Source organism: Neoarthrinium moseri (genome assembly GCF_022829205.1).
Source record: "Neoarthrinium moseri strain CBS 164.80 chromosome Unknown scaffold13_Wmoseri_CBS_16480, whole genome shotgun sequence".
NCBI classification, from domain to species: domain Eukaryota; kingdom Fungi; phylum Ascomycota; class Sordariomycetes; order Amphisphaeriales; family Apiosporaceae; genus Neoarthrinium; species Neoarthrinium moseri.
Genome location: NW_026055127.1, coordinates 490,681 through 500,654, shown reverse-complemented (window position 1 = coordinate 500,654; position 9,974 = coordinate 490,681). Strand labels below are relative to the sequence as shown.

At 55.5% G+C, this 9,974-nt stretch overlaps 1 protein-coding gene across 1 annotated transcript; it reads right to left on the bottom strand.

Annotated features, from left to right (window-relative positions):
• Positions 1–630: 630 nt before the first annotated feature.
• JN550_004756 (uncharacterized protein) lies at positions 631–4,221 on the bottom strand (the record flags this gene model as incomplete). The annotated part of the gene is made up of 2 exons (XM_049316306.1): positions 631–3,957; positions 4,204–4,221. 2 exons carry the CDS (start codon positions 4,219–4,221, stop codon positions 631–633), a joined length of 3,345 nt encoding a protein of 1,114 aa, XP_049173377.1.
• Between the last annotated feature and the right edge of the window lie 5,753 nt (positions 4,222–9,974).

Genomic DNA, 9,974 nt, shown 5'->3' with positions numbered 1-9,974 from the left:
GCTAGTCAAGTAGACTCAGTGTCGCGTAACTTGAGGGTGTCGTAAACTGTTGGGAGAGGCCAAAAATCTAGCATGGCCGTCCATTCAAGACGCTTCGGATACATCGTGATCGGTGATTTCATTCGTACGCGTGCGTTTATAATGGTGTTCGGTAAAAATGTGATCCCATCTGTCATGTTCGAGTATGCAAGCCTCGAACAATGACAGTGGGTAATGTCATCAGTCGTACTCAAAAACAAAAGAGCTTCCACCTTCTATACTCGTTGGGAATGCGTCGTTGTCGTCTCCCAGAAAAGTCCAGGTGTCAATAACAAGAGTGGCACTCATGTTCTCGTTGATAATATTTCATGAAGATGTTCTTAAATTCTGGCGTGTGACAGGTGGGGTTAACCTAGCCCACCGGTGAATGTTGTTATTATCCACGCGCCGATGTTGACGACATTAAACATCGTCTTGGCGGATGTGGTATTGCGATCATGCAGACCTATTCGATCGGAAGTTCGGCCTGCATGTGTCTTCTTGGTGGAAACAATCCATCGTCACCCTCGCTATGCAAATTAAACAGATGACGGTACATATACAAAGCACCAGATTGGACTGTGCTTGTTGGGCGGGGTGGTGGACAGAGACTCATCCTACTGTCATCATCTGCAAGCGCTGACTCAGTCCGTTAGATGGCGAGGCAGCGACGGAGCCGCTACTGAGCACCGAGTTGCTGCTGCGACTATGGGGAAGTTGACGAGTTGGAGTCGGGGTCGTAGCAGGATCCTCGAAGACGCGCGTGAAAGCAGGGCTGCCATCTTCGGTCTTGCTAGCTCGCTCTCGCCTGGGTGTGCGAACCGGGCTGGAGGTGATGTGGTCTGCCCTGCGGACGAGGTCCGAGAGTGAGTCTCGCAGGTCACCAGCGCGCTTGACAAGCTCCTTCAAGCTGTTGGTGTCAAAGTTGAGCTTTCCATCCGATTCTCCCTCCTCGTAATCAACATCGGTAGGCTGCCTGCGGCGCAAATGCATCGATTCCATGAGAGATCTTGCGACCGAAGAAGGATTGTAAGGGGTGCTAGGCCTCCTGGGCTCGGGCGTTCTAGGCGGCTCAGGGGTCTGGTCCCCCTCGGTGTGCGGCCAAGTTCCAAAGATATCGTCCTCGGGCGAGAACACGGAGCGTCGTCGGGCCAAGGGCCGTTCTTTGACCACCGCAGTCTTGATCTGCCCCCCGTGTGATTTGGCTGTGAAATCAGACCGGTCGAGGACTCCCGCATCGAACCCATCATCGAGGAAGCGTTCGTCAATAAGGCTCGAGTCAAATTCGTCGGTGTCTGCGTGAGATGAGATATCCTCCGAGGCATCGTCGTCTGGCGACGCTAGAGCAATGATGCCCTCGGCTTCGCGCCAAAGCTTTGCGTATGGGCCCGCTAACATCTCCATTTCTCTTCCCAGGCGGCAGAGTCGCTTTAGGTCGTTGACCAGGAGCGACAGTTCGCGGATCTGTCCAGAATGTGCTTTCACCGTGGGCTGTGTTGCCTGGATGGAAGCTGGGACAATCATAGACAAGCGGTTTTCTGCTTTCTTGCCTTCCATGCGGCCGGCCTCGCTCTCTTCTTCGAATTCAAAGTCGTCGTCCCAGTCCTCGCTAACGTTCTTCGACCCTAGGCCCCAAGTGCCGAATTTTGGTGTTGATTTGGAACTGTCAACAAGATCAGGAACGACGGGAACGCTCTGACTCCGGATGTGCGCAGCCACTGGGCCTCTCCGGCTTGCTGATCTTCCACCCCTGATGTCAAGTTCCTGTTTTCCATGGACGGTCTTCGGCCGCGGTCCATCCTGTTCGTGCTTGTCATGAGGTGCCGGCTCTGCCCAGTCAAAAACATTGCTACGTGGGCGCTCGCTGCTCACATCCCGCTGGGACTCACGGCTCTCGTTGCCACTAATCATCATCAAAGCGGCCCGGTGGTTGGGGCTTCCTCTCCGAGAATTCATGGAGCTTGGAGGCGAGAGGTGGTTGCATACGTCGTGCTCATCATCTCGGGCCCAATCCATATCGTCGTCATCGTCAAGCGAGAGTCTGCCGATATCTTTATGTGACAGGTAATCAGGCGATCCGGATCGATATCTGAAAGCCCCCTCGTCCTCGAGACTGGCAAGTCGAAAATGAGCCTCTGCATCATCGTAAGTTCCACGGACTGGCGTAGGCAACCCCTCATCCTCTTCCATGATCTTGTTGCCGCCGTCAAAGGCTGGGCCCAATATCTCTTGTATAGACAAGCGTTTCGGCTGCTTGCTGATTCCCGCTGTGCTGGGGGGCGACTCGTCAAACATTGATTCCAAAGGCGAGTCCAGCGTTCTCCGACGTCCAGAGCCCACCGTCCGAAGAGAGTCAAACGGGGTATCTGTCTTGAAGTCTGTGTCATCATCATCCCCAGAAGTGAACCCACGGTGGTACTCAGAACTAGCGACTGTGGACGCACGGTCTAGCGTCCGAGCTTGAGACGCATTTGAGTTCACTCTTATGGTGGCCGTCGAATGACCAACGGCGGCTGCATCGTCTAGCTTCCCCTGGCTCCCAGATGAGCCAAGGCGGTTCAGGTCGATGTGGAAGCTTGAAAGCCTTGACAGCGGCGGGAGAGGTGACGAAGAGCTTCTGCTGGTGTTGGGCGGTTGGAATATAGCTGTCAACTCCGACTCAACCCGACTAGGCTCCCCCGCTCTGTTGAGAGTTTCCGCCATGCCTGTGTCGTCGCCGGCGTGCGCCTCAGATGCACCAGTCACCGGATCAGACGCATAACGCTTGTTTAAATTGGCGCCATCACCACCTGCGCCTCTTTTGCGCCGCCTGATGCTTCCAGTTTTAGAGATCCAATTCGTGGGCGAGCTGAACTGCATTGATATGGATCTTCTGGGGGTTTTGGAGGGTGTAGCACCAGGTGACGGGTCTGTCTTGTTGGAACTTTGGGGGCTGTCCTCAACCTCAGCACTTGCGTCGGCTTCAACGTTGGGGTAAACCTGGTCAGCGACCGGAGCAGCCATGACAGATCTAGGCGTAATTAAATATGCTCTCTCGAGAGTATTCTGCTCGACACAGATCCGCTTGGCGCCTGGCGGGTCTACCGTATCACTTCGTTTCGAGGACGCCTTGGTTGTGATTCGAGCTATCCTGGCATGGAAGAAAGATTTCCACCTGAAGCTGTCGCTCGATGGTATCTCCACGGCCGGCTCAATCTGGGGCGTTGCCAAAGTCTGAGCCCTCGGCCGAGGTGGTTGAACGTCAAAGGAGAACTTGGGCACGGGCGGAACGGCCTCCACCGACAGCTGATGAAGCGTCGCAGATCGTTGGTGACTTGTTGCGGGCCGCCGCAATGTGGGCATCTGTGACCTCGAGCCGCGCCGAACTACCAGTCCCGTGTCGACACCATTCCTAGTGGAGGAGCGCTTCACCAGTTTGTTTGGGGGGAGCTGAGGGCCCGTTGCACTGAGGGGCGACAAGATGGGAGCTCCAGAGCCACGAGAGAAGACGGACTGGGAGTCGGGCCCGCTGCTCGACTTGAGGCTCTCGTGTTGCGACAAGGGGCGTAGCGAGAGCCTGCGCATCCACGAGCCGTTGGAGGAGAATGAGTCCCGCACGTCCTCGGCTATGGGCACCGCAGCTACGTCGCCCTGCTTGCCGTAGGAATACCGCCAATTCGAGGCTTTCGGAGGAGTGATTTGGGTGTGAGACGAGCGGCGAGGGATTCGTGGCTGCAGAGAGGCGCCCTGCGGCGGGGGGAAGGAGAATTGGGCAATGCTGTCGGCGACAGCAGCGGCGGAATCCCTGGTTCCCGGGCGCGAGATCAAGTCTCCCTCGGGGGTTGCCTTTCTCTTGTGGGAAGCAGGCCGCGGCGAGGGGGGCGGCAGCTGTCCCTCGGCCAGTTGACCGAATATGAGACCCGTTGTCGCCGCAGCGACAGCAGTGCCGGTGCCGACGAGCTGTCGTGACGGAGGTGGTGGTTAGCAGGTGACACAGGCTCGGTTAGACCAATCCCGCGCAGGGAGGAGGAATGTAGCAAGCAGACGGCAAGACGCCATGGCAATTCGAAAGAAGGGGAGGACTCGGAAGGGGCCAGTGTATGTGCGTATGTGTTGTGTGTATATATGTATGCTAAGCGCTGCATCCTGTACGCTCGGTCGAGGTTGCAGCGCGGGCAGGGTGACGGGTGACGAAAGGGGACTTACACTGGGGACGGCCTGCATGGTGCCGGGGCGGTCCTTAGGGGCAGAGGGGACGGCCTTCGAAGACGAGGCAAGGGGAAGAAAAACCGGCGCTCTCTGTCGTTGTCGTGACCATTGTTCGTCAAGACATGGCAATCTCGGGGTGGGAGCTGTCTTGAGGAATGCCAGTCAATCTGCCCTTGTAGAGTTCGGGGTTGTAGCAGGTCTGGTGTCTGGCGTGTGTAAGGCTGGCTGGCCAGTCCCGCGGTCGTGGGTCGCGGGTTGTGTGTGGACGCGGGCGTGGGCGTGGGCGTGGGTCGTGGAAACCGGACAGGCGTGACGATTGCTCTCTCCCTCTCTCTCTCCCTCTCTCTCTTTTTCTCTGTTCTCTGTCGAGGAACAGTAAACTTGGGGAAGCAGCCGAATGGGTTTCCTGCTGGCGGTCACGCTGGTGGTGGTGCTGGAGTCGAGTGCACACCACACGCGCGCGCGCTCAGAGTAGCGTTGCGGTGTCTATGCGGTCGTCGAGACCCGTAGGTAGACACAAGAGGGAGCAAGCGAGGGTGGGTTGGTTGGTTGTTCGTGGCCCCGGCTGTGCAATCCCGCCGCCTGCTCGGTGGTGGAAGCAGGAAGTAAGGATGCTGGGGAGATCGCAGGCGCTGTGGTTTGGGAGCAGCTGGCCAAACCGACTTCTTGGGAACCCGTCGGTACAGTAAACTGTCGGCTGGTCGAATTACTACGGTACAGAGAGAAACGAAGGTCAGTGAGGTCCAGTCCGATGAGACGGGACAGGCGAGAAATCGCAGGCCGTCAGCAGGAAGCCAAGGAATTAGTCGCTGGGTCGGAGAGGCTACTGAAGCAGGCAATCTAGCACGCAGAAAGCAAGCCGTTGGGTTGATTGATTTCATTAGCTGGCTGGCTAACTAATGTACAGCACAGTAGTAGCTGTGTGGCTAGCACAACTCCTCGCGCGCCCATTTTCGACACAGCTCGGCATAACTTCCTCGTCACTCTCACCTGCTGGTTACGAAATGGGACGCGAGAAAATCAAGGACCTAGAGCACCCAGACGGCCGACCCATTGGCTATGCTAATTACACAGTGCCTCTGGCGCCGGGGTTGCTTGAACAGCAGCCGGAGCTGGCTGCTACAACCGGTCCAAGCTACGAGGTACCTGGCCATTAATAAAGTTCTACATACTGCACAGTACACAGTAGTACGGAAAGCGTTGCTGCTGCTGCTGTTGTTATTGTTATTATTCTTATTTGTTGTTATTATTGCCCGGGCATCGATCAACAAGGCCTTGTCTGCCCCGGCCGCCTGGCCCTGTCTTGTCTGCATGTTTCCACCTTGCAAATCGCCGCCCACTTTCGCCCACTGCGTCAAAGGTCCTACGGGACGGCAGACGGCCAAAGTATCCAGCACCCAGCTTGCCAGCGGTCTCACTGCGCGGTCTCCGGCCTCCGTCTTCTACCGTGGCGTGTCCAGTGGTGCATGTCCCTCGTCGCAGGATCCATGTTCCCCGAGAGAGGAGGAGGAGAGCGGACGCCTGAACGCAGCCAGGGTCAAGCCTTGTTATGCTTGAAAACTGGCCCCAGAATGGAGTTTCTGCTGGAGGAGCTTCGTTCGGCACTGTCAGGAGTAGCTAGACTGGATCTGCGATAGGGCATTTAGTTGCGCCGTGGGCAATCCGTGCCCTGATGTGATCACTGGCAAGACTGGGGTGCCAGCATAAGCATTCACTCAAACAGCGGCCCCCGGCACCCCCGAATCCAAGCCTAGCGATGGGTCCTTCATTATTCCCTGCCCTGCCAGCAGCATGGATGCGTAACAATGAGAGAGAAAGCAAAAAGCTACCTACTGTGTACGCCCCGGCACGACAGGCGAGCTGGCTGAGTGAGTACCGGGCTTAATTGGGACGAGACAGTGACGTGAAGTTAGTCTTCTCTGTCGTCGTCCTCTGTTTGGGATGGCAGGCTAGTTACTGTTTTTGGGAGAGTCTGTTGTTTCGAATGCCATGACTTCATTCGACGGCTTCGATGCTACTGCCCAGAACGGCAAGATGGCCATTGCGCGTACCGTGTATAAATAAATATCCATTCCCTTAGCCCTCAGCCCAGTGATTACTATGCTACACCACGGCTCTCGATTGGGCCCCCTGCAGGTGGCCGATTCTCTCCCCCAGAGACACGCCCACGCCTCCAGCTGAGCCGTACTATTGTGAATTAACTCCGCCTGTACCTTGCAACGGTGCGTGGGCCGTCCTTTTTTGGCGCCAGCGCATGAGGCAGGCCGCCTATCGTTGGCTGGGTCCGCGTATGCGACGGGCTCTCGGTCAGGGTAATCCAGGCTCCGCGAACGCCCAGTGCTCACTGGGGCTTGCTGATGTCGACAGCTTTTTAAATGAGATGCCCCGGAGGCCTTGTCACCCCTCGCATGACCTCCCGGATTTTGGTAAGGCTCTGAGATCTCGGAATCTCCAACAGTGGGGACCTTCAGCAGGGGGGGTTGTTGGTGGATCGTGGAGACCAGAGATCGGCCGACGCTGGCTCTAGTTGCCATGGAGCAGTTTGGTAGTAGTTCGTGGCCGAGAACTCGCAGAGGCGTCCTGAGCATGATGATGTGACCTGACCAGATGGCTAGCTAGGCGATCAATGCACTGGCCAGAAGCCTCGCTTTGCTCGCACTTTCAGCATCCGCGTATCCAACGTCGTACCGGCGGCCGTGTGGCGTAGACACTGTCTGCCTTCATCCTGCACAGTGGGCAATCAGCTTGCACTAGGGCTCACCACTGCGGGCCTGCCCTGCTTTCACGACCTTTCTATTCCCCGCTGGCATGGCACTGAGACGAAAGAACCCGAAAGTTTGCTGCGTATGGGTTATCTGTGCTACAGACTATCGTCTGATGTATTGTCTTAGATCATCAGTCTCGGCACGCTTTCGTAATGCTGCCTAAGCACCCCGAGCTCGTTTCGTTGGTCGTCTAGTTGCGTATTCGTTTCAACCGAAGCTCCCTCAGGATGGATGCAGTCTGTCAAGGTTGATTGATGTTGCATTCACAGATTGGTGTGCCCCAGCGGGAATGCAGCAGAAGAATGGCAGATGGATGAGACGGCTGGCCTGCGCATTGGCCGCAGCTCGCTTCCTGGAGTCTGCAGCAGCGAAAGGGGGCCTTCCTTGTCTTCTCTCTGGTCGCAACACGCGACACGGATGTATAGAACCGCCATCTAATACGACGGAAATACTCGATTCTGACGTTGCCCAATAATTACGCCACCACAGGGCCGGGATCACATTCCCGGGCGCTGCATGCCTCGCTGCAATATAAAAGAATTCTACATGTGGCTTACAGAGCATGCACCCAGGAGGTGCTGGAGACGGGATATAGAAGATCGGCGGTAAAGGCATAGCGAGGCAAAAGCACCATTCTGTTGGCTCTTCAAGTTTAACCACTTGGGTAGTTTAAATGACATGCAGCAGATTCCGTCGTCACTGCAAGGGACCAGAGTGATTGCATCACATCTCGCATCCGGCGAGTGTTGTTGCAAGATCTCTGCCGTCCTGGCGGGCAGCGTCTGTCAAATCAGACAATCGCGGATTATACTCGCATTCCCCGGTGGAGCCCAACCGCCTGGGCCATGCACGAGACGAGCACACAGGAAACAGACACAGCTCCAGTGATTGGCTTTAACACTCCTAACCCGCGCTGCCTTCTGAAGTTTGCATCTCAGCTGTCAAGGCTGCTGGCATGTGGTGCCAGCCAATGTCGTTGCTAGTGGTCGTTGCGCTGCCACGAATCACTGCCATAAGTGCGTGCCATAGGGGACCATGCATTGTGTCACCGAATGCTTCGTCCCTAGTGAACACAAGCATATTCAACATATTGTCTCGGATGGTGTTTCCTACCATTCTCGCCACCGCCAGGGTACTGTCGCCCTACTATCGGGCTCGTGAGTGCTCACTTGGTATTTGCCTACTATCTGCAAGTGTACCTTACTATGGTACATGGAGTCAACAGCAAAGATAGAGAGAGTCCTCTAAGACTTGGCCGTGCTGTTTACCCGCATGCCGTCCCTGGTCAGTCCAAAGTGGTCCAATGCGTTCCGGGCTTAAAGACGACAAGGGTAATGCGCAACCAGCTACTTATTTGAACCTCAGCGTTACATCCGAGGGGGCACTTCCACAAGGCTCCATATTAGAGCACAAAACCATTGACGCCTCTTGTCATAACTATCCATAGTAGCAACTATTCCATGACGATCGAATGCTTTGATCCCAGATCCGAGCTGCCATAGACCAACTCGTTGCGTGTCGCAACCAGCCACGCCGGCCCAGACGGTGCAAGATCTGCGTACAAGAACCCCCAAAATTGTGCTTCGTATATCGAGCGAATACAGATGTCTTGGGCGGCGTTCAACTTTCCGGTACTATGCATTGCAAATTTCTCCATCTGACGAGTCGAATCTCTGTGATTGCTTGGATTCATGCCAGTGGAGCTCTAAGTTGTTTCATCGGCGGGCTCCATCGCGCACAGAACTGAGCTAGGCCTGCATGCCCCGGGCAGGCCTGCTAGGCAAAGAAAGCCAGGGCCGCGCTACTGGGGTGTAGAAGCGCTACTGAGCACTTTCGGCATTGTGTTTGTGGACCTCGCCCTAAAATAGGTATCGTCAACACCAACATTGCCAGCTGCATCCGGTAGTCTGCAATAGCTCAGCTGAAGAAACACAAGAGTTCAAGAAGTCATGAGGAGGGCCGTCGGTTCTCCAAGCTCGTCGGAACGGATGTCGGCTACCGAGTAGTCTGCCCGCTGATCGGTGATGTTCGGAGCTTCCGTCAACCTGGTCTCCGGAATGTTGCTATAGGTATCACAGGTATACTCCCGGCTTCACGGAGACACCGCCGCATGACATCATGCTTTGTTGTCTCTAATTGATGTTAAGATTGCTGATTGGGAAAACACGAAGACGAGGGACATGATCACCGATCTACTGAGTTGCTGGGGCGCGCTGAGATGAACCAAGCAGACTAAGGCGACAAGTGCACCCACGGCGCCGGTATGAACTAAAACAAACCAGCACTAAGATCAGGCCAACGGTCGACGGCAGTTGGCACTTTGCGCAGCCGTCTCGCCTTTTAGCCAAGTTTGCAAGGAACAAATATCCGATCACACTGCTCTGGGCGCTCCACAGCTCACGCCTTGGAGTGGCATCTTGGAGCTCCAGCAAGGCTTGCACATTGTACGTTTCCGTGGCAATATCATCCTCGGTCAATGGGTCAAACTCAGCAGGTTATTTACTCTGAGCCTCACGGACCGCATACAGAATAAGATCACGTGCTCGTCATTAGCTATTGCACGAATGTTCTCGTCTGGAGCGGCTTGGTCATATAATGTGCAGCGCTGTAAGGTTGTAAGATTTTCGTTGCCTTCAAGGCCTTTGATTTGTAACTTGTCCGCTTAATCAGTACTTGGAGTGTAAAGAAGGGACGCTATCCTGCACGTGTAAAAGCTAACAATATCCCCGAGGCGGAGCAGGCCAGTCCGGTAAGATCGGTTGGTGGATAGCGGATCAACTGCTGGTGATAATGTAGGGATGATGCCTTCACGACTGCATGTAACAGTTTATAATCTATTGAAGTTGTTTCTCATCACCGCAGCCCTCGTAAGACAGGGAATACCCATCTCCCCGTAGCGCACACAGAGAGGTCCGAATTGCACCAACATCAACTGCACAGCTGACTCGTAGCGACGCGGATTGCCTAACTCCGCTGCCGGCTCTGGTCTGCTCGGATCTCGCT